The sequence below is a fragment of the Saccopteryx bilineata genome, chromosome 3, assembly GCF_036850765.1.
Source record: "Saccopteryx bilineata isolate mSacBil1 chromosome 3, mSacBil1_pri_phased_curated, whole genome shotgun sequence".
Taxonomy (NCBI): Eukaryota; Metazoa; Chordata; class Mammalia; order Chiroptera; family Emballonuridae; genus Saccopteryx; species Saccopteryx bilineata.
The window spans coordinates 255792455-255813691 of record NC_089492.1 but is presented as its reverse complement, the minus strand read 5'-3'; the positions used below and the strand labels follow the sequence as shown (position 1 = coordinate 255813691).

General features: G+C 50.2%; 1 protein-coding gene across 1 annotated transcript in view; it reads left to right on the top strand.

The window, feature by feature from the left end:
- LOC136331195 (fatty-acid amide hydrolase 1-like) overlaps window positions 1-20919 on the top strand; it is a 30873-nt gene extending 9954 nt beyond the window's left edge. The window contains exons 2-15 of the mRNA XM_066269280.1: window positions 9753-9866; window positions 12102-12236; window positions 12463-12596; window positions 12676-12882; window positions 13130-13170; window positions 13404-13528; window positions 15292-15417; window positions 15912-16009; window positions 17526-17625; window positions 17904-17944; window positions 18940-18979; window positions 19454-19562; window positions 20090-20235; window positions 20523-20919. Coding sequence (XP_066125377.1) covers window positions 9753-9866; window positions 12102-12236; window positions 12463-12596; window positions 12676-12882; window positions 13130-13170; window positions 13404-13528; window positions 15292-15417; window positions 15912-16009; window positions 17526-17625; window positions 17904-17944; window positions 18940-18979; window positions 19454-19562; window positions 20090-20235; window positions 20523-20651 — 1545 coding nt within the window. The 3' untranslated portion in view covers window positions 20652-20919. The remainder of the gene's footprint in view (window positions 1-9752; window positions 9867-12101; window positions 12237-12462; window positions 12597-12675; window positions 12883-13129; window positions 13171-13403; window positions 13529-15291; window positions 15418-15911; window positions 16010-17525; window positions 17626-17903; window positions 17945-18939; window positions 18980-19453; window positions 19563-20089; window positions 20236-20522) is intronic.
- Window positions 20920-21237: the final 318 nt, after the last annotated feature.

Sequence of the window (21237 nt, the reverse complement as noted above, 5' to 3'; positions counted from 1 at the left end):
AGAGGGAGCATTATTATATATTTTTTAAATTTATTGATTGATTTTAGTGAGAGAGAAAGGGAAAGAGAGAGAGACATGAACTCTGATCCGTGCCTTCACTGGGGATCAAATCAGCAGCCTCTGTGCTTCAGGACAATGCTCTTACCAACAGCGCTATCTGGCTAGGGCAAGAGGAAGCATTATCAATAGAATATCGCAGAACAACTGCTTATGCCTCTGGCCTTTGCATTTGTAGTTTTACCTTGAATGCCTTTACCCACTTTTGTTACAACCCTTTTTGTCAAAATATCACTGGTCTAACAAATGCACTTCCTTCAATGGATCTGACCTATAGTTCCATCTCCTGGCCTTCTCCAAAACCCATGTTGAACCTGACTTTAAAACAAAATGATTCAATAGGTGAATTGAAGGACAGTATAGTTTTTGTTGAGACCAGTATCAGTGGCATACATGATTGTAAAGCCAGCAGCCAGGGCTGCCATCAGAGCAGCCGCCCAGCTCATGGAGGTTCGCATTGGATTCGGACAGTCAGTAAAGAAACAACAGAGCCACAAACTGATGGGCCATAGTCTTTAATTCTAGCTTGCACCCGGCGGGCAAGTAAAAATACACACTGGGCTCCAAACCCCACTCACATTCAGTGCTCACAAAGCCACTGACTTATCCGAGTTTCCTAGAATCAAAGGTTTCTAGCTCACCAGACTTATTCTCCCCATTTCCCCATCTCCTTCCTTATCCCAGATACAAACTCTGCACAAACTGGCATCTCACTCAGCACTCCGCCATCTTGGCTGCTTCTCCTGGCCACATGGCCTCTTTCTGCTCTCTGCTCTGTTCCCTCTGCTCTCGCATGCTAATCATCCCAGGAACCAAGAGAGCAAGCTCCTATTCTGCCCCTATTTTATAGTGTAGAAATCCAAACCTTTAATCCAATATACAAAATAGGGAAGTCTCTAATACAAAGTCACTTCTCTGAGGCATGACTGGATTGTACTGCCCCACATCAAAAGGGTGGGAAAGGCTTAATCCCAAAACCAAGCCCCAAGCTACAAGGATTCTCAACACACATTAATATCACCTGGGTGACGGCCTCACGTGGGCAGCACCATCTTTAACAAAGTGAGCATAATACATTTTATCTGCCCAACAATGATCAAATGGAAGAAATATCTTGAAATAGAACAGAAGTGATTTAAAGAAATCCATGAGGGAGCCTAGCTTGTGGTGGTGCAGTGGATAAAAGCATTGACCTGGAATGCAGAGGTCACTGGTTCAAAACCCAGGGCTTGCCTGGTCAAGGTACACAGAACAAGCAGTGAGTAACTAAAGTGAAGCAGCAATGAGTTGATACTCTCACTTCCTGTCCCTCCCTCTTTCTCCTCTCCATGTAAAATCAACCAGTAAAATCTTAAAAAAAAGAAAGAAAGAAAGAAAAGAAAAGAAAAGAAAAGCATGAGGGAAAATAAAAAAGACAGGGAGGACAATCCAGAATACCTGAAATTGGGACAGTAGGTGGTTCAGAAGGAGGAGTGGCAATGATTTGTCGATGTAGGAACATCTAAACCTGTAGAGAATTTTTATAAGAGTTTATATGAGGCAAATACACTGTGTGTGTGGGGAGGACAAGATCTCAAATGCTCCAGAGCAGTGATTTTCACTTTTTCATCTCATGGCACATGTAAACTAATGACTAAAATTCTATGGCACAACAACAAAATTTTGCCGACCTGACCAAAAAATAGATATGTTTGATTGATTTACAGAAGAATAATAATAGTAATAATTGTCTACCCTTTTTGCTCCAAAGTGACTTTTTTTTTTTTTTGTACTTTTCTGAAGCTGGAAACGGGGAGAGACAGTCAGACAGACTCCCGCATGCACCCGACCGGGATCCACCCGGCACGCCCACCAGGGGCAACGCTCTGCCCACCAGGGGGCGATGCTCTGCCCCTCCGGGGCATCGCTCTGCCATGACCAGAGCCACTCTAGCACCTGGGGCAGAGGCCAAGGAGCCATCCCCAGCGCCCAAGCCATCCTTGCTCCAATGGAGCCTTGGCTGCGGGAGGGGAAGAGAGAGACAGAGAGGAAGGAGGGGGTGGGGGTGGAGAAGCAAATGGGCGCTTCTCCTATGTGCCCTGGCCGGGAATCGAACCCGGGTCCCCCACATGCCAGGCCGACGCTCTACCGCTGAGCCAACCGGCCAGGGCCGCTCCAAAGTGACTTTTAAAAAAATCAAGTCCTTATACTTGTATATAAGGACTTCTTATACTAAGAATTAACCAATCAGCCTGACCAGGCGGTGGTGCATTGGATAGAGCATCGGACTGGGATGCAGAGGACCCAGGTTCAAGACCCTGAGGTCGCCAGCTTGAGCGTGGGCTCATCTGGTTTGAGCAAAAGCCCACCAGCTTGAACCCAAGGTCGCTGGCTTGAGCAAGGGGTTATTTGGTCTGCTGAAGGCCCGTGGTCAAGGCACATATGAGAAAGCAATCAATGAACAACTAAGGTGTTGCACAGTGCAATGAAAAACGAATGATTGATGCTTCTCATCTCTCTCTGTTCCTGTCTATCCCTCTCTCTGACTCACTCTCTGTCTCTGTAAAAATAAATAAATAAATAAAGTAAAAAAGAACCAATCACGTGCAGCCTTATTATGTGATGTGGCCAAGAAGAAACAACTCTGTTATGTGACCTACACATTTATGGTTCAAGACGGGGCATTCAACTAGATGGTTATTGTTGTGCTGTCTATTGTCATTTTTGAATATGTTTATTTTATTGATTTTAGAGGAAGGGAGAGAGTGAGAGAGAAACAGGAACACTGATCTGTGCCGGTGTGGGCCCTCACCAGGGATCAAACCAACAACCTCGGCCCTGGCCGGCTGGCTCAGCGGTAGAGCGTTGGCCTGGTGTGCGGGGAACCCGGGTTCGATTCCCGGCCAGGGCACATAGGAGAAGCGCCCATTTGCTTCTCCACCCTCCCCCTTCCTCTCTGTCTCTCTCTTCCCCTCCTGCAGCCAAGGCTCCATTGGAGCAAAGATGGCCCGGGCGCTGGGGATGGCTCCTTGGCCTCTGCTCCAGGCGCTAGAGTGGCTCTGGTTGTGGCAGAGCGACGCCCCGGAGGGGCAGAGCATCGCCCCCTGGTGGGCGTGCCGGGTGGATCCCGGTCAGGCGCATGCGGGAGTCTGTCAGACTGTCTCTCCCCGTTTCCAGCTTCAGAAAAATACAAAAAACAAAACAAAACAAAACAAAAAAAACCCGACAACCTCTGTGCTTCATTCAGGACGATACTCTAACCCAGGGGTCTCAAACTCAACTCAGCGTGTGGGCCGCAGAGCAAGATCACAGCCATTCGGCGGGCCGCACTAGGTCTACAAAAGGCAACTGTTACGCAACACTTTTCTCACTGCAGTTGAAAACAAAAAAAAATCAGTACAACAAGCACAATCGTACATGCAGTTTACTCAGTGTCACAAAACGACCAGAAACTGTAGTTCGCATCACAACTGCTGTTAACTAAGCTATTATCTAGCTAGGATGCTAGAGAAATGAAAAATACAAGTAGGCCCCTAGGCTTACTTAATTTTATCCAAAATATTTTGAACTTCGTGGATTAGTCTGTGGGCCGCACAAAATTGTTCGGTGGGCCGCGAGTTTGAGACCCCTGCTCTAACCCAATGATTTTCAACCTTTTTTGAGCCGCGGCACATTTTTTACATTTACCAAATCCTGGGGCACACCACCTACCAAAATGACACAAAATGACACTCTAACACAGTACATATTATACATATAGTTAATAATATAGTTTCTAAATGTATTTATACTCACACCTGACCATGTTTCACTGCACACTAGTGTGCGGCAGCACACTGGTTGAAAAACACTGCTCTAACCAACTGAGCTATCTAGCCAGGGCTGTTGTCATTTTTTAAAAAAAATATTCTTTCTTTCTTTCTTTCTTTCTTTCTTTCTTTCTTTCTTTCTTTCTTTTTTACAGAGACAGAGAGAGAATCAGAGAGAGGGATGGACAAGGACAGACAGACAGGAATGGAGAGAGATGAGAAGCATCAATTATTAGTTTTTCATTGCGTGTTGTAACACCTTAATTGTTCATTGATTGCTTTCTCATATGTGCCTTGACCGTGGGCCTTCAGCAGACCGAGTAACCCCTTGCTGGAGCCAGCGACCTTGGGTTCAAGTTGGTGGGCTTTTGCTCAAACCAGATGAGCCCGCGCTCAAGCTGGTGAGCTTGGGGTTTCGAACCTGGGTCCTCTGCATCCCAGTCCGACACTCTATCCACTGCGCCACTGCCTGGTCAGGCCTTTTTTTTTTTGAAGGTATAAGGGAAAAGAGGTCAGTGTCCCTGACTAAATAATCAGGTATTACATTAAAAAAAAATTTTTCAGCATACCAAAAATTTTTGAAGCCTGACCTGTGGTGGCGCAGTGAATGAAGCGTCGACCTGGAAATGCTGAGGTCGCTGGTTCAAAACCCTGGGCTTGCCTGGTCAAGGCACATATGGGAGTTGATGCTTCCAGCTCCTTCCCCCTTCTCTCTCTGTCTCTCCCTCTCCTCTCTAAAATGAATAAATAAATAAAAATAAAATAAAAATAAAATGTTAAAAAAAATTGCTGCCCTAGAGAGTAACAGTTTTTCAGCTTCTTTTATGCATTTAAAATTAAGAAGGGGCCATAAGGAATGCTGGAGGAAGCAAAGCAGAGATTGGATTACAGCTAGTGCTTGACTTATGACCACGATTGGTTCTGACAGACTGGTCGTAAGTTGAGTAGGCTATATGTACAGTACTGTGAAATGATGTTATAAAAATCTTTAAGTCATATTTTATCATAATTTTCTTTCATTTCTTTCAAGGCACCTACAAGGAATCATAATTTTCTTTGTTCATTTTATGCCATTTGTATCATCTCTACACTATTTTGTTTCTTATTTTTACAAATTCATCAGGTTTAAGTAAAACACTGCATTACTAGTACAACTGGTTTAATATTTACAAAGACAATTTCCTCTTGGTAGACATCTTGGGAGGGGTTTGATGAAAAATATCCAAGACGCAAAACACAAATTGCTGTACCGAGTCTGGGATAACAGTTGAAATGGTACACGTGGAGATGGTAGTGCTGCCGGAAGCTGGTCTGCACTGTCCTACGCCCAGCTGGGCAATGCTTGCACTGCCAGACGCAGAGCAGTCGTAGCTAGCGATTGTGGTCGTAAAGTTGAATGGTCGTAAGTTGCATAGGTTGTAAGTCGATTAATATTTGTACAGAACAGATGATAAGATTCTATGCTCCCTTTAGGGTTAACAGTCCCTTTCCAGTGGTATTAACTTCCGGTATTTCAAAGGTGTGTTAACCGAGATGCACAAGAACAATGGTCAGGGCTGCCTTAAAACCTCTCACTAAAGAAGTTATAGATTGCTCTGGCTGGGTAGTTCAGTTAGTTAGAATGTCAATCCCATATGCCTAGGTTGTGGGTTCTATACCCACTCAAGGCACCTACAAGGAATCAACCAGAGAATGCATAAATCAGTGGAAAACAAATTGATGTCTCTCTCTCTCCCATCCTGTCTCTCTCTCAAATCAAAAAATTTTTTTAAAAAAGGAAAGTATGCATACAGAATGGCCACACGCTCAGTTTGAAGTTATGTGTGTACTTTCCTGCATTCTCCATACAAAGTTAATTCCCCCCATGTTCACAGATTAGTCAGCTGGAGGAGCAGACTTACTTTTGTTGTATTGTGAAAGAGAAAATGTCTTAGCTTCTTGATAACTGGTTAAGGACTTTAAAATAGCTGTTACCAACAGTGTCATCAACTTACAACATGAAAGAACATAGGAAAGAATTATAAATTTATGCTGAGAATGGAGGGGAGCTTGCTGATAGCTTCTAGTGAGGCGCACAGGAACTTTGTGGGTGTAAGGTTGGCTGAAGGAGGACACCTGAGTTCAGGCAAGAAAAGTTTATTAGGGGGCCATCTGCTGGGCTGACTCCTAAGGCGGAGGTCAGCAGCCGATTTAACAGGTAAGGTTAAATAGGGGATTCAAGGGTGGGGGCTGGTAGTCATTACGGGGGTGGGGTGGGGGTGGGGGTGGGGATTAACCGTAAGTAAGCTAGGGGACCTTCCACACCCAGGTGAGTCAGTCCAGATGCCTGGGGGAAGATGATCTGGAACGTCTAGTTTGTCAGTGTCCCTTTGTCCACTTAAGGGAGGAGGGGGTCATGGCCCCCACTTGCAACCCTATCAGTGGGCATCTTTTTTTTTTTTTTTTTTTTTTTTTTTTTTTTTTTTAGAGGCAGAGATAGACAGGGACAGACAGACAGGAACAGAGAGAGATGAGAAGCATCAATCATCAGTTTCTCGTTGCGCCTTGCGACTTCTTAGTTGTTCATTGATTGCTTTCTCACACGTGCCTTGACCACGGGCCTTCAGCAGACCGAGTAACCCCCTGCTGGAGCCAGCGACCTTGGGTCCAAGCTGGCGAGCTCTTTGCTCAAGCCAGATGAGCCCGCGCGCGACCTCTGGGGTCTCGAACCTGGGTACTTCCGCATCCCAGTCCGACGCTCTATCCACTGCGCCACCGCCTGGTCAGGCTCAGTGGGCATCTTGTAGCAAAGTGGGAAATGGTAGCAACCAGCCTGTCATTGGTAATTATCTCAGTGTGGTAGGCCCTCTGGTGATTTTTACTTTCTTCCCCATACTATTAGACATTTCTTTTTTCTTTTTTAAACAGTGATCACATATTTATATAATCGGGGAAAAAAGAAATCTTGCTATTTTCATGGTGAGGTGAGAAAGGCTAAATATAGTACTGTGTATATGTATGATCCCTTTGTGCAAAAACAGAACATATATCAACAATTACATACATTGTGGGTTTTCATAAACTTTTTTTTCTATAAATTTTCATCAGGAACTGTTAACTGTGGTTTTGTTTTCAGAAGAGGGACTGGGCAGGGTGGTCTCAGAGATGAGGGAATGTTCACTTTTCATTTTGTATACTTTTTAAAAAAATATCCAAGGAAGAGCTTCATATTGCATCATCATGATGGGCTGGAGCAGTGGTAGTCAACCTGGTCCCTATTGCCCACTAGTGGGCATTCCAGCTTTCAAGGTGGGCGGTAGCGGAGCAACCAAAGTATAAATAAAAAGATAGATTTAACTATAGTAAGTTGTTTTATAAAGATTTATTCTGCCAAACTTAGCGAAAATCAGACATAAAGTACTCGGTAAGTAATTATTATTATATGCTTTAACTTGCTGTAACTCTGCTTTATAAATTTTATAAAGTAAAGTTACTTCCCTACTTTATAAATCACCATTACTGTGGAACTGGTAGGCGGTTAGAAAATTTTACTACTAACAGAGATACAAAAGTGGGCGGTAGGTATAAAAAGTTTGACTAAAAAAATAAAAAATAAAAATAATTAAAAAAAAAAAGTTTGACTACCCCTGAGCTAGAACATGTGATGTCTTGATTTGAACCAATAAAGCTGTTATACAAAGAAGTTAATCCTTTGGAATTAATTATATGTTGTAAAAGTAAGTAAATTGAACTGCATGTGTACTAAAAAAAATATTCCAGGGGTTATTTACTGTGTAGAGAAAGAGATCTAGGATCCATTTTTTCTTCTTTGTAGCTCCCTGTATTATTTAAAACAAACAAAAACAAAAAACAAGTAAGTACTCTATCTGTTTAACAAATCAAGGCTGACGTTGTAGCTGGGGTACAGAGGCTGGGTGATGGCTGTGTGTGGAGGATGCTCAGCTCCGGGGGGCGGGGGGGCGGGGGAGGGCGTGGTGGATGTGAGCAGGTGGTGTCACATTGCAGGGTGCAGAGGAGTCTGACAGGACTACGCCTGGCAGCACCTCCTGGAACAGGCTCTGGAGCTTGTGGTGTGAAAGTGGTTCTAAAGGGAGAGGCGAGGCCTGGTTGGGCTTTGCACTTTCTGGGCTAGCAGGAAGGGTGGGTGGGAGAGACAAGACTTGGGCAGAGCAGCCAGCCAGGTGGGCCCTGAGTGACCTGGGAGAGGAAGGATGAGCACCAGTGAGGGTCTTGGTAGAGGAGATGCAGAGGTGGCTGTTTTCCAGAGCTGCTTAGGGGGCTTGGTGGCTGATTGGATACAGATGGGAGGGAGAGGGAGTAGTCCAGGATGACTCCTGTTTTCTCACTCGAACACCTGGATGGATGCAGCACCCTTCCCTGAGTGAGGGTACACAGAGAGGAGGACAGGAAGGGACTGGTGGAAAGTGGGGGAGTCAGCTCCGGGAAGGACGCAGAGAGGGTGGGCACCAATGAGAATAATGCAGCAACTGGATTTGAGCTCCACTGGGTCAGGCTGGGTGGAGGGGACAATCAGAAGGCCATGGGGTAGGTGGAGAGCCTGGAGTGGACGCCACCAGAAGGAGTGAGTTCTCCCAGCATCAGAGAGGGAAGAAGGGGTGCCCAGAGGGAAACTCAAGGAGCCTTTGTCTTCCTCCTGTCTAGCTCCTTCTCATCTTTCAAATCATAGCTGCAATGTCACCTTCTAGGAGAGACCTACCCATGGCTTCTGGGTCAATTCTCTGTTATTTCCATCACAGCACTCTGTTTATTTGCTTTCTCACACTTAACCACATTCTGTTCGTTATTTGGTAATTTGTTTATTTTCTTGAATGTAAGCTCTCTGAAAGCAGAGACTTGCCTGTCTTGGTTACTTGTAAATTCATAGCCCCTTAACATAGTCCTTGACACATAATGGGTGCATAGAAAATGTTTGTTGACTGACTGAATAAGAGGATGACAGAAATAGCAGAAAGGCAGGAGGAAAATTAGGGAAGGTGGCATCTCCAGGCCCAGGAGAAAACTGAAGAAAGCTGAAGTGTGGTCAGTGAGATATGGAGCCAAATAAACAGTCAAGTTTCTGTTGGATTTGGCAACAAGGAGGCCCCTGAAGGCTTCCACAAGAGCAAGAGGCCATAGAGGTGAGAATTGGTGGCCCTGACTCACATCTCCTGTAGCACCTGTTTACAAATTATAATTAGCCCAGTACCCTTGAGGAGGAAGCAGCTGTGTTTGCTGAACCCAGGGACTCTGGGAGCCTTTGAGGCCTGGCAGTGGGGTCTGATCAAATGGTCTCTCTTTTAGAGAGCTCTTCCCTGACCACCCTCTACCTGCACCTGATTTTATTTCCTATCTAAAATTATTTGTCTGCCTATTAATTATTTGCTCACTCCCAACCTGCACCTTGTGGAACTCCCCAAAGCACCATTGATGATGCATGAGTGACTGGTTTCCCTCCACTTTTAGCAGCACTTAGGGCCATTCTTATATTTAGTTTAAGGTGTTGTCATGTATGTATCATAATATCTCATTATGATTTTAATTTTTTCATCTGCTTATTTGCTATCTGTATATCTTCTTCAATGAAATGCCTGCCTGTTTGTGTCTTTGCCTGTCTTGTAATCGGATTGTTTGTTTTCACTGTTGCATTTTGAGGATTTTTGTACATTTGGATACTACTCCTTGGTTGGATATGTGGTTTGCAAATATTTGCAGTGTACTCTTTGCCGTTTCATCTTTCACAGAACCTAGGTGTTTAACTTTGAGCATGGCTTTTGGTGTCAGATTTGTAGGTGGGCATGTCTGTCATGGATTGGCACGTGACAGGGAACATCTGCCTAGTAGGTCTGGGGACTTGCAGGCATGTGGAGCCTGCAGGGAGTGAGGGACTGATTTGAAGTATCTCCCTAGAACCCCAGCCTGGACTCAGAGGTGCTGCTGGCCCTGACCCTGCCTCAACTGGTGCAGAAGTTACACAGTGGGGAGCTGTCCGCTGAGGCTGCACTTTTCACCTACGTGGAAAAGGTAAGGCCAGCCAAGGCCAGGTAAGGGCAGGTAAGGTGAGCCAAAACCAACCAAGGCCTGCCAGTGATCATCCCTGCTTCTTCCTATTTGCTCTCTCTGCACAGGCTGTGTGGAAAACCCGGCCTGGAGTTCATCCTGCTGAGGTCCATGGTGGGACCACAGGGCCAGGGGCTGCCAGGGAAGGAAGAAGCCAGAGCTGTGTGTGTGAGAGAGAGAAAGAGAGAGAGAGAGAGAAAGGAGAGAGACTGACTCTGGGTGTATGGGGAGGAGGGGGACACTGAACATGTTGTGTTGTCTTAGAAACCTGGCCTTCTGCCCAGACTTCCCTCTCCCTCCTGCCCCCACCCTCCTGGTCACCAAGTTTAGCCTGTTCTTTTTCAGTGGCTTTCTCTAGTCCATCCCCTTGTTCTTACTCCCCTTCAGCCACCACTGTCCCTCTCCATGATTAAGCACCAGCCTTCTGGGCTAGATCCATTCAGGTTCCAGTTTCTCAGGCTCTGCCCTTCTGTTTCTTCTCTGTCTTCAGCATCCTCACTGGCCAAGGCCTTCTGGAGCTTGGAGTACCAGTAGTAGCTCACTGATGGCTGTTTCCTGGTGCATAGGGCCTGCCGAGGTCTGTGCTGGCTTGTTTGGGGTTCCTTTTGTCCTTTTATCTCCCTCTTCTTTGCCCTGCTTGATGCAGCAGGCTGCCCTGGCTGAGCCTTCACTGCTTCTTCCATGAGGCCTCCCCCAACCCTCCTCCTCTCCCAGCTGGGTTTCCTCTTTGGTGTTCACTTTTTTTTTCTTTTAGTGAGATAAAAGAGGGAGGGACAGACAGACAGGAAGGGAGAGATGAGAAGCATCAGTTCTTTAATGTAGCTCCTTAGTTGTTCATTGATTGCTTTCTCATATGTGCCTTGACCAGGGGCTACAGCAGACTGAGTGACCCGTTGCTCAAGCCAGTGACCTTGGGCTCAAGCCAGCAACCTTGGGCTTCAAGCCAGTGACCTTTGGGCTCAAGCCAGCGAGAATGGGGTCATGTCTATGATCCCATGCTCAAGCCAGCGACCCGTGCTCAAGCTGGCAACCTTGGAGTTTCTAGCCAGGGTCCTCAGCATCCCAGGCTCACGCTCTATCCATTGTGCTACTGCCTGGTCAGGCTTCAATGTTCACTTTCTAATAGCACAATTCTTATCACATTATAGGGCCTGCCTTGTCTTTCTTTCTCATGTCAAATGCCGGCTTTTTGGGGACAGCGCTTGTCTTACTTGTCTTTTCATCTTAGTGCTGGACCCTACATCTTTCATATAGTAAGTGCTCAAGAAATATGTTTGTGCTTTATGAGTGTGTCTTGTGTATGATTTCCTGAAATAGATCACAGGGAAGCATTCTGGTTACAGATTGGCTTCCTACCTTTCTGCCTTAGGTAGCCTGGAGATAGATTTCATGAGCCTGAGTGTGACAACAGTACCTACATCCATTTTCTTAGGTATTTCACAGGAACAAGAGTATTTATTGAAAGCTGTGCCTCATTTTCCCCTGGCCTTTCCCTTCTATAGGGCCCCTCTGAATGTGGTCAGAGGTCTCAACAAGGCCTGGTGGCAGGCAGCCACCGTGGGAGCCGCTGTGGTGTGTCGTTACTTTCAGTCAAGCTCCCACCCTCTTTACTATGAGCTCCTCCATGTGACTTGATTATCAGATTCAAGAGTTCCTGGGAGAGGGGAGGCTTGGCTGGGGCAGATGTGGGCCAGGCCTGGGGCAGAGGAGAGTGTGTGGGGCGCTGGGAGGCCAAAGCCCGGGTCTAGCCCTGCTCTGTGCTGACTCCGTGTGATTTGATGGGGACTTCCCCCGCCTGGTTCTTGTGTGCCTCACTGGACAGAGACGTGGCTTGAAGGAGGAGGAGAGTGACCAGGGATAATCCTTCTCCCAACACATTCTCTCTGGAGTGCTTCTGATGCCAGCATCTTGCTCCTTTGAGTGCCCTGATTGTGCCTTGACGCTGGGACTACTCTCTCTCTCTTCATCCTGGGGTTGAAGGCCAGAGACAGCCAGGGTGAGACTGGGGCCAGATGTCCCCAGTGAGGTGGATACTAGGCCATAGACTATCCTCTGTGCCCCTCGCTCTGGGCCATGTTGTTACCTACCCTTTCCCAGGGTATATTTTAAAAGGCCAATTTTATGTTATGTATATTTTACCACAATTTTCTTTTAAAGGCCAGCCTCTCTCTGCCTTATGTTCATTTCTCCCTCCCCTAGGCCTGGGAAGTGAACAAAAAGACCAACTGTGTGATCACCTACCTGGAAGACAGTGAGACTCAGCTGTCCCAGGCCCCAAGGCAGGGCCTGCTCTACGGTGTCCCTTTGAGCCTCAAGGAGTGCTTTGGCTACAAGGTATGCCCTGCCTTCGTATCAGTATCGACTTCCCCCATCCCTGCCAGCCAGCTCTGTGTCCTGGGTTACCCTGGGCCCTCAGAGGAAGTGTCAGTCCAGAGGCCCTGAGCGGGCACCGTGGTGTACCTTGTCCTGGCCTGTGAGAGGGTGGTGGGAGGAGTCCTGAGCTGCTGAGGGGCCCCGACTCATCAGCCCTGTCCCTCTTGGTGCCCGTCCTTCCTTCTAGGGCCAGGACTCAACCCTGGGCTTGAGCGTGAACGAGGGGGTGCCAGCAGAGTGTGACAGTGTGGTGGTGCAGGTGATGAAGCTGCAGGGCGCTGTGCCCTTCGTGCTCACCAACGTCCCCCAGTCCATGTTCAGGTTGGGTCTCGGGTATGGAGTGGAAGCTGGGTCACCTGTGCCAGTGTGACTTGGATGACCCATTTCCTGCATCCTCCAGCTATGACTGCAGTAACCCCCTCTTCGGCAAGACCACGAACCCATGGAAGTCCTTCAAGACCCCAGGGGGCTCCTCGGGTGGTGAAGGGGCCCTCATTGCAGCTGGAGGCTCCCTCCTGGGCTTAGGCACTGACATTGGGGGCAGCATCCGCTTCCCCTCCTCCTTCTGTGGCATCTGTGGCCTCAAGCCCACAGCAAACCGCCTCAGGTATGGTGCTGGAGGTGGGTGGAGGAAGCTTCTAGGTCCCTTACTATGTGACCTTGGCTTAGCTTCCTACCTCTTGGGCTCCAGGCAGGGGTGCCCTCACTGGGTTTTCCTGGGAAGGAATATCACAACACCACTGGCCCTGGTTTTTAGTTTCCAAGTGGTAAGAGTTCCAAGCTGCTGTATGGGTGTGGAGTGGGGAAGAGGTTGGCTATTTCCTGTTTTCCAACATCTTGTGTTTCTTATCCAGCAAGATGGGCCTGAAGGGCTGTTACTATGGACAGGTGGCAGGTGAGGTCTGTGGTTCCCTAGTGCCCTGGAGGAGGGGGGTCTGCGTCTGCCTGATCCACCTCTGCCCCTGCCTCTCCTGGGGCAGAGTTTGGCCCCCAGGCCACTGTAGGCCTGACTTCCTACCTCCTTGTCTCTGCCCGCACTCTTGGGCCATGGCCAAGCCCTTGCTTGGACCCAACCCTGGAGCCCGTTGGGGCCGAGTATCTCTCTTTCTTCCCCTCCCCACCCAACAGTGCCGTTCTCAGTTGGCCCCATGGCCCGGGACGTGGAGAGCCTGGCACTCTGCATGCGAGCACTGCTGTGTGAGGACATGTTCCGCTTGGACCCCAGCGTGCCTCCCTTGCCCTTCAAGGAGGAGGTGAGCAGGCATAGGGGTGGGCATGATGTTGGATTCAGTTATCACCGGTGCTTCTGAGCTTAGAGAGCAACCCCAGGCAGTGTGGACAGGCCTTGGAAGCCTTGTCTTCTTAAAACCACGCCGTCTGGCTCTGAGACCAGGAACAGCTGCTGCTCTGCAGATAGCCACCAGATGGAGCCCTTACCTGCATTTAGAACCTCATCTTCCAGATTTGCAGCTGGGAACCTCTGTTGAGGACAGGCTCTGGCTTCTAGCCCAGCCTCTGCTGCTGTCTCTGAGAAGCCACTTCCCAGCACCGAGAATAACTCCTGTACTTCCTCTGTGTTTGACCCTTAGCAGATAGTGGAGGTCCATCCATATCCCCAGCCTCCACTGTAATGATTGGCATGTAGGCTGAGTGAGTTAAGGACAGTTAAAGGCAGAGCTGCCTCCCTGCCAGAAAAAGCTGGAGTCTGTGGGAGGTATTGGATGTTGGCTCCGCAAAATACCACCAGAACAACCTGTTGGTCAGGTAAAGCTGAGTTTATTCATTTCTGTGGTGAGGGAGAATGCTGCCTCAACAGAACTTTAGTAGCACCAGGGTACGTAGGGGTGCGAGTAAAAGGTGGGTGAAGGTGGGGGTGGAAAGTAGGGATATTTGTTAAGATTTTGAAGTCTGGCCTGACCAGGCGGTGGCGCAGAGGACAGAGCATCGGACTGGGACGAGGAGGATCCAGGTTTGAAACCCTGGGGTCGCTGGCTTGAGCATGGGCTCACCCAGCTTGAGCACTGGGTTACTGGTTTGAGTGGTGGATCATAGACATGACCCATGGTCACTGGCTTGAGCCCAAGGTTGCTGGCTTGAGCAAGGGGTCACTAGCTCTGCTGTAGCCACCCTCCCACCCCCATTAAGGCACATATGGGAAAGCAATCAATGAACAACTAAGGTGCTTCAATGAAGAATTGATGCTTCTCATCTCTCTATCTTCCTGTCTGTCCCTCTCTCTGTGTCTCTCTCTCTGTCACAAAAATAAAAAAAGATTTTTTTTTTTAAGTAGATAGAAAAATTCAGACAGACTCCCGCATGTGCCCGACCTGGATCTACCCAGCACGCCCACCAGGGGCAACGCTCTGCCCACCAGGGGGCGATGCTCTGCCCCTGGGGGGGGGACGCCCTGTCGCGGCCAGAGTCACTCCAGCGCCCGGGGCAGAGGCCAAGGAGCCATCCCCAGCGCCCAGGCCATCTTTGCTCCAATGGAGCCTTGGCTGCGGGAGGGGAAGAGAGAGACAGAGAGGAAGGGGGGGGGGGTGGAGAAGCAAATGGGCGCTTCTCCTATGTGCCCTGGCCGGGAATCGAACCCGGTCCCCCCGCATGCCAGGCCGACGCTCTACCGCTGAGCCAACCGGCCAGGGCCAAGATTTGCATTCTTGAAACAGGCAGTGCAGAACTTCAGCTCAAAAGACAGGATGCCTGGGTTCTGGACCTAGTATCGTCATTCTGCACTGGGTGACCTTGGAGAAGTTTCAGCCCCACTTTAGGCCTGTCTTCCTACCTGAACTCGTAGTTTCCTCATATGACCAATCAGAATCTTCATACTTGCTCTGCCCCCCCCCCTTCCCGCAGGCATCGTGAAGGTTTCTGTGAAAGGGGCTGGCCTTACTGGCAGGCATGTTCAGGGCATCCATGTTGTCAGCTGCCAGGCCGAGTAGTTTCCAATCTCTGGGAGCCCCACCTCGGGCCACCCTCTTCTGACCTGACTCTGACTCTTGTATTTTGTCCCCAGGTTTATACAAGCTCTCGGCCCCTGCGTGTGGGGTATTATGAGACAGACAACTATACCATGCCCACCCCAGCCATGAAGCGGGCCCTGCTGGAGACCAAGGAGAGACTTGAGGCTGCTGGTCACACGGTACGGCTGCGGAGCTCAGAAGTCCTGGTGTGGCCCTGTCTTCAGGGAAGCCTTCCTGGCACCGTGGCTGCCACCTTTTCCTGGCATCCTCGCACGCTGACTGTTTTGTGGTTGGGGTAGGACCTGTGTCCCTGTGGCACCAGTATATACAGGGCTAATCAGGAGTGCTGGGTGAGTGATTGATGGTGAACTCAGCTCCATGCAGGGCTGGGTGAGAACGGCATCGGCAGGGCCTCATCAATCATGGCCGGTGGTACATAGCTGTCCGTAGGTTCCCGGGGCCCTGAGATGTGGGCTGGTGTGTTTCCGTATACTCATCTCAGCTAAGTTTATGTGTGGCTCCAGGGAGTTTTCATTGGCCAGTAAGGCTACCTTTGTGGCTCCACTGTGTGGAGAGTTGGTCCTGTCCATCCTCAGGCCACCCGGGCAGCGTAGAGATGGTGGGATCCAAGGGTTTCTAGGTATGGGGGTTACGTACCTTTCAATCCCTGCAGCTGGTTCCCTTCCTGCCAAACAACATACCCTGTGTTGTGGAGAACCTGTGGATGGGCGGTATGTTCAGTGATGGTGGCAGCAGCTTCCTACAGAACTTGTGAGTGAGGAGCTTCAGGGTCTCTGGTGGGATTGGGATGTGGGTAGACTCAGAGAGAGCAGCTGGGGGCTTTGAAACCCCAAGGACAGGCCACCTGGCTGAAGATGGGGGACAGACCTCAGTTGAACAGAAAAGGACAAAGCATTCTGGGCAGGGACCCTGGTGTATCTGCAACTGCAGGTTGAACTTGGAGGCTCCTTACTAGGGAGACTTTGGAAAGATGCCAATGCAGGGGAGCTGGATTGAGCATCTGTGGCCTGGCCCTGAGCTGAGCTTTTTGGGAGGCAGGATATGGGAAAGATTGAGAGACAAGGGAGGGCAGGGGTCTAGAGATCATGTTGATTCCAGGCTCTTCTGAATCGAGCCATATCTTTTCCTCTTGAGCAGGACCTGAGTTTTCTCTTCTGTAAACTCGGTGGGTTGGACCAGACCTGCTTTAAGGGACATTGCAGAGCTCATGTTTAGAGAAGCTGGTTCCACTTGAATGTTTTCAGACCTTAATTTTATTTATTTTTATTTTTTTCATTTTTCTGAAGCTGGAAACAGGGAGAGACAGTCAGACAGACTCCCGCATGCGCCCGACCGGGATCCACCCGGCACGCCCACCATGGGGCCACGCTCTGCCCACCAGGGGGCGATGCTCTGCCCATCCTGGGCGTCGCCATGTTGCGACCAGAGCCACTCTAGCGCCTGAGGCAGAGGCCACAGAGCCATCCCCAGCGCCCGGGCCATCTTTGCTCCAATGGAGCCTTGGCTGCGGGAGGGGAAGAGAGAGACAGAGAGGAAAGCGCGGCGGAGGGGTGGAGAAGCAAATGGGCGCTTCTCCTATGTGCCCTGGCCGGGAATCGAACCCGGGTCCTCCGCACGCTAGGCCGACGCTTTACCGCTGAGCCAACCGGCCAGGGCTGTTTTCAGACCTTAAAGGTGACAGAGGCAGAGGACAAACCTGTAATGGTGCCTCATGGTGACGTGTCTGGGCTGACTGAACTTCCCCCAGTAGCCAAGTATGGTCCAGGCTTCAGTGGGAGGTGCTACCCCTCATTCTGGCCCTGGCAATGCTGCTCAGGATCAGCCACCTGAGACCTTTCCTTGAGATCTAGAAGCAGGGACAGCCTCAAAGACAAGCGTCATGGGTGGGCCACTCTGGACAGCCCCACTGGTGCCTCCAGGCTGGCATCATCAATAGGGGGTCCCCTCGGTATAAAGTCCTGGCCAAGGAGATGTTGTCTTTAGTCCTTACTGCTCTGAGCTGAGTTTGCCAGGGAGTGCGACATGGAGTCCTGCCTGGGGAGCTCCGGGGGTGGGCTGGGTAGAGCCCAGGCATAGTGAAGGGTTAACAGGTCACATGTTTGAAATAAGGCAGATGGCAGGATTGGGGACTGATGGTTACCAGACTCTGGCAATGAAGGTGGTTCAAGGGTTGCTGAGTAGAAAATGGGAGGCAGATGCAGTGGATGGGGGTGCAAGGAGGGGTGTCTGGGATGGGAGTGCCTGGACTGGACCATTTGTATCCCAGCAAAGGTGATTTCGTGGATCCCTGCTTGAGGAACCTAGTATTGATTCTGAAGCTGCCTAGGTGGCTTAAAGGACTGCTGGCTTTCCTGCTGAAACCTCTGGTGAGGACACAAGGAGTGGGGGGGGGGGGTGAGAGGGAGCCACTGGGCTCTTCCCCATTCTCCTTAGCCTCTCTTGGTTTGGGCAGGCACGGTGTCTTCTTTCCAGCCCCTACCAGACTCCTCTCCTCCTCCCATTCCCTGTCATCTTTAGTCAGCCTGCATGCTGAAAGGGGTGCCAGCCTGGGACCTGGGGGGACGGGCAGAGGGAGGAGGCATGAGTGGCTTGGCCTAACGAAGATTGTTGTCAGCACTTGGCCCAAAGCTGTCTCTTTCTGCAGCAACCAAGGTTGGCAGCCTGTCTCAGCAGCATGAAGTCTCGGTAAGAATATTTTCATGCCCAGATGACTGCCTCTCTCTTCCGCTGATATGGGTTTAAGTGGTTTCTTTTTTTTCTTTTTTGTTAATTTAATTTATTGGGATGCCACTAGTTAACATAATTATACAAGTTACAGGTGCCCAATTCTACAACACATCTCTGTACATTGTATTGTGTGTTCACGCTAAGTGGCAGGAAGATAGGTGGGAAGTAGCCCCTGAGACTGGAAGTGGCCGAGCCAGGGTGGCGACTCTGATATTTACAATTTCCAACTTGACTAGTACTGAGGATGGAAGCTGCTTGTCCCCAACACTATTCAAGTTGGAGATCTTGAGTTAGAGTCTATTATACAGTCCCTCTGTGGCCTTCAGATGGGACCTTGAATTTGTCTTAGCAAGGTCCAGGCCTGGCTGGAAAGCAAGGTCCCGAGGGAGACAAGAGGGCGGGAGCGGTGGAGGGGAGGAGAGGGGGCCGGGGCATGCGTGGGAAGGATCAGGAAGGAGTTGCAGTGAGGCAGGGGAGAAGGGGTAGTGGGGACCCTGTGAGGGCTGCTGCTCTTAGAGATCTGAGCTGAACTGTGCTGCCCTGGCTGTTATCTGCCCCTCATGGCTTGAGTGGGAAAAGAAGGGCACAAGCTGCCCCATTTTCAGGCCTGACATCCTGTGGACTTGCTCCTTCTCTCACAACTGGGCATTTAGGACTTCTGACAGCTCTGTCCTTTCCTAAGGGTTGCTAGGGATGAGGCCTGGTCTGGTCCTGGCTCTGTTGTGAGTCACCAAGTGACCCAGACTAAGGCCCTGTTGGGGCCTGATTTTCTCAACAGGACAGTAGGGATTTGAACTTCTGCCTTGTTCTGCTGCCCTGTCAGAGCTCCCATAATGTGGAGAAGGGTCCCTGCAGGAATGGGACTTGGGAGGTGTTAAGAGTAGGGGTCTGATGTTGCTAATTCCCATGCTGTGACTGATCATCATGGCCAGTGACCTTCCTTCCTCTACCAGGTCCACTCAAAAGCTCTGGGAACTGCAGCACAGGATTGAGGTGAGGCCGGAGCCCCTGGACTAGACTAGGGTGGGGTGGGATGGGAATGGACAGGGCATCTGCCCGTGGGGTCTCTTGGACATCTGTTCTACTGGTCTGGAACGGCCTGTGATTCCCCCTCCCCCTCCCCGGACTGGCCTGCTTGTCCCTGCTCTCTGGCCCTCGCCCAAATGTACATCCTTGGGGTTGGGTCAGCCTCTTTGCCCATTTGGTGCTGCCTGTGGAGTGGCACTATGTGGCCCTGTCCTGAAAGGGAGAATAGTGTCTACAGTTCGTGGAGGAGGTGGAGATATCACTTCCCTCTAAAGGCAGCCATACTTGTGTGCCCCGAGGACCTCCATCCCACTGTAGCTCAGTCCAGATCTCTGGGCACGTGCTGGGGCCAGAGCCACCCCAGCCACAGTCCTGCATTGGAGAGTTTATGGGATGGACTGTGTCTGAGTGCTTCACCTGCTGTGGTGGTGCACTCCCCAGATGTACCGCAGCTCTGTGATTGCCCAGTGGAGAGCACTGGACTTGGATGTGCTGCTCACCCCCATGCTGGGCCCTGCTATGGACTTGAACACTCCAGGCAAGGCCTCAGGTGAGACCCTCCATTTCACCGTGCCTCTGACAATCCCACCCATTCTTTCCCTTCTTTGAGTTTAGCCCTGTCCCTGGTGGGGCTGCTGGGAAGTATTGTAGAGGAAGCGGAGCCCTGGGGGAGGACCTGGCAGTGCGGGCTCACAGTCTGGCTGGCTAGAGATGGGAGTTGTATGTGATGCCCTGTGGGGGATGAGCTCCCTGTCTTCCACACTATTCAAATTGGAGGTCTTGAGTCACAAAGTTTATGGTTTTGAGAGGTGGTATTTGAAGTCCATGTTGGATTTAGGCCAAGAAAATAAGAACAGCATTCCAGGCAGGGCAAGGGCACAGGGCAAACATCAGCAGCCTCTCCGGCTTGCCTTGAATCTGGCTGTGTCACTCACCCGAGTTTCAACCCTGGGAGAGAGCCTATCCCTCTCTGTGGAGATCAGGTGCCACTTCACGAGGTGGGAGACTGAGGTGCAGATAAGAGAGTTGGCACGGAAGGTCTTCTGGCCTGCTTAAGCGACTTGCACTATGTCTCAGGGGCCATCAGCTACACTGTGCTCTATAACTGCCTGGACTTCCCAGCGGGGGTGGTGCCTGTCACCACTGTGACGGTTGAGGATGAGGCCCAGATGGAACACTACAGAGGCTACTTTGGAGATACCTGGGACAAGGAGCTGCAGAAGGTGAGCTCAGGGGGACTGGCCTGGCCAGCTCTGGGTCTCCCTTCCCCTGGACTCTCCCATACACTAACCCTAGCTGCAATGGAAGAAATAGTAAGCACATGTAGACTTTGTCTGTTTTTCTTAATTTTCTTTTTCTTTTTTCTTGCCTGTCTTTCTTAATGTAAGACCCCTAAAGACTGTGGCCTGGCCCTGTTATGCTGCCCCTGCTCTCCTGCTAGGGTGCTTCCTGGACCCGGGCTGGGGTCCTGCCTCACTACCTCGCATCCTGATCCCTGTGTCCCTTGCAGGCCATGACGAAGAGTGTGGGTCTGCCTGTGGCCGTGCAGTGCGTGGCTCTGCCCTGGCAGGAGGAGCTGTGTCTGCGGTTCATGCGGGAGGTGGAGCAACTGATGACTCCTGAGAAGCGGCCATTCTGACTGCTGCCTGCCCAGCCACCCCGCCGGCTCCGGAGGACCCCCTTGATCTGCGCCCAGCCTGCTTAGGGCACAGCTGCCACCTTGCAAGGAAATGTTCACCTGTGGGCAGAGGCTTCCTCCTCCTTACGTCTCCAAGAAGCCAAGACCCCCTGAGTCTGGACCTGGCTTTTCTATCTGGGCCCCAATCTTTGCCCTGATCCTCTCCCCATGTGGCAACCAGTGGATATGACATGGGCAAAGGCCCACTAATAGTAAAAAAAAGAAATGGTTTCTAGTCTGTGTACTTTCTGGCCGTCATTGTTAGCGTTGGGGTTTGGAGACTTGACTTCTAGTGCCTGACTCCAGCTCCATCAGTCCTCTGCTCCCAGACCTCCCCTGGGGCCCCTCACATACAGGATGAACACAGGCTTCTCAGGACAGGGCTTGCGGACCCCGCTCTTCACGCTTTCCCTCACCTCACCCCGCCTTGGACTGTCTTTGCTAGATATTCTAGACATTGCTGTTCCTCTTTTTAAAAAAATATTTATTTATGTATTTATTTTAGAGAGAGGGAGAGAGAAACATAGATTTGTTGTTCCACTTATTT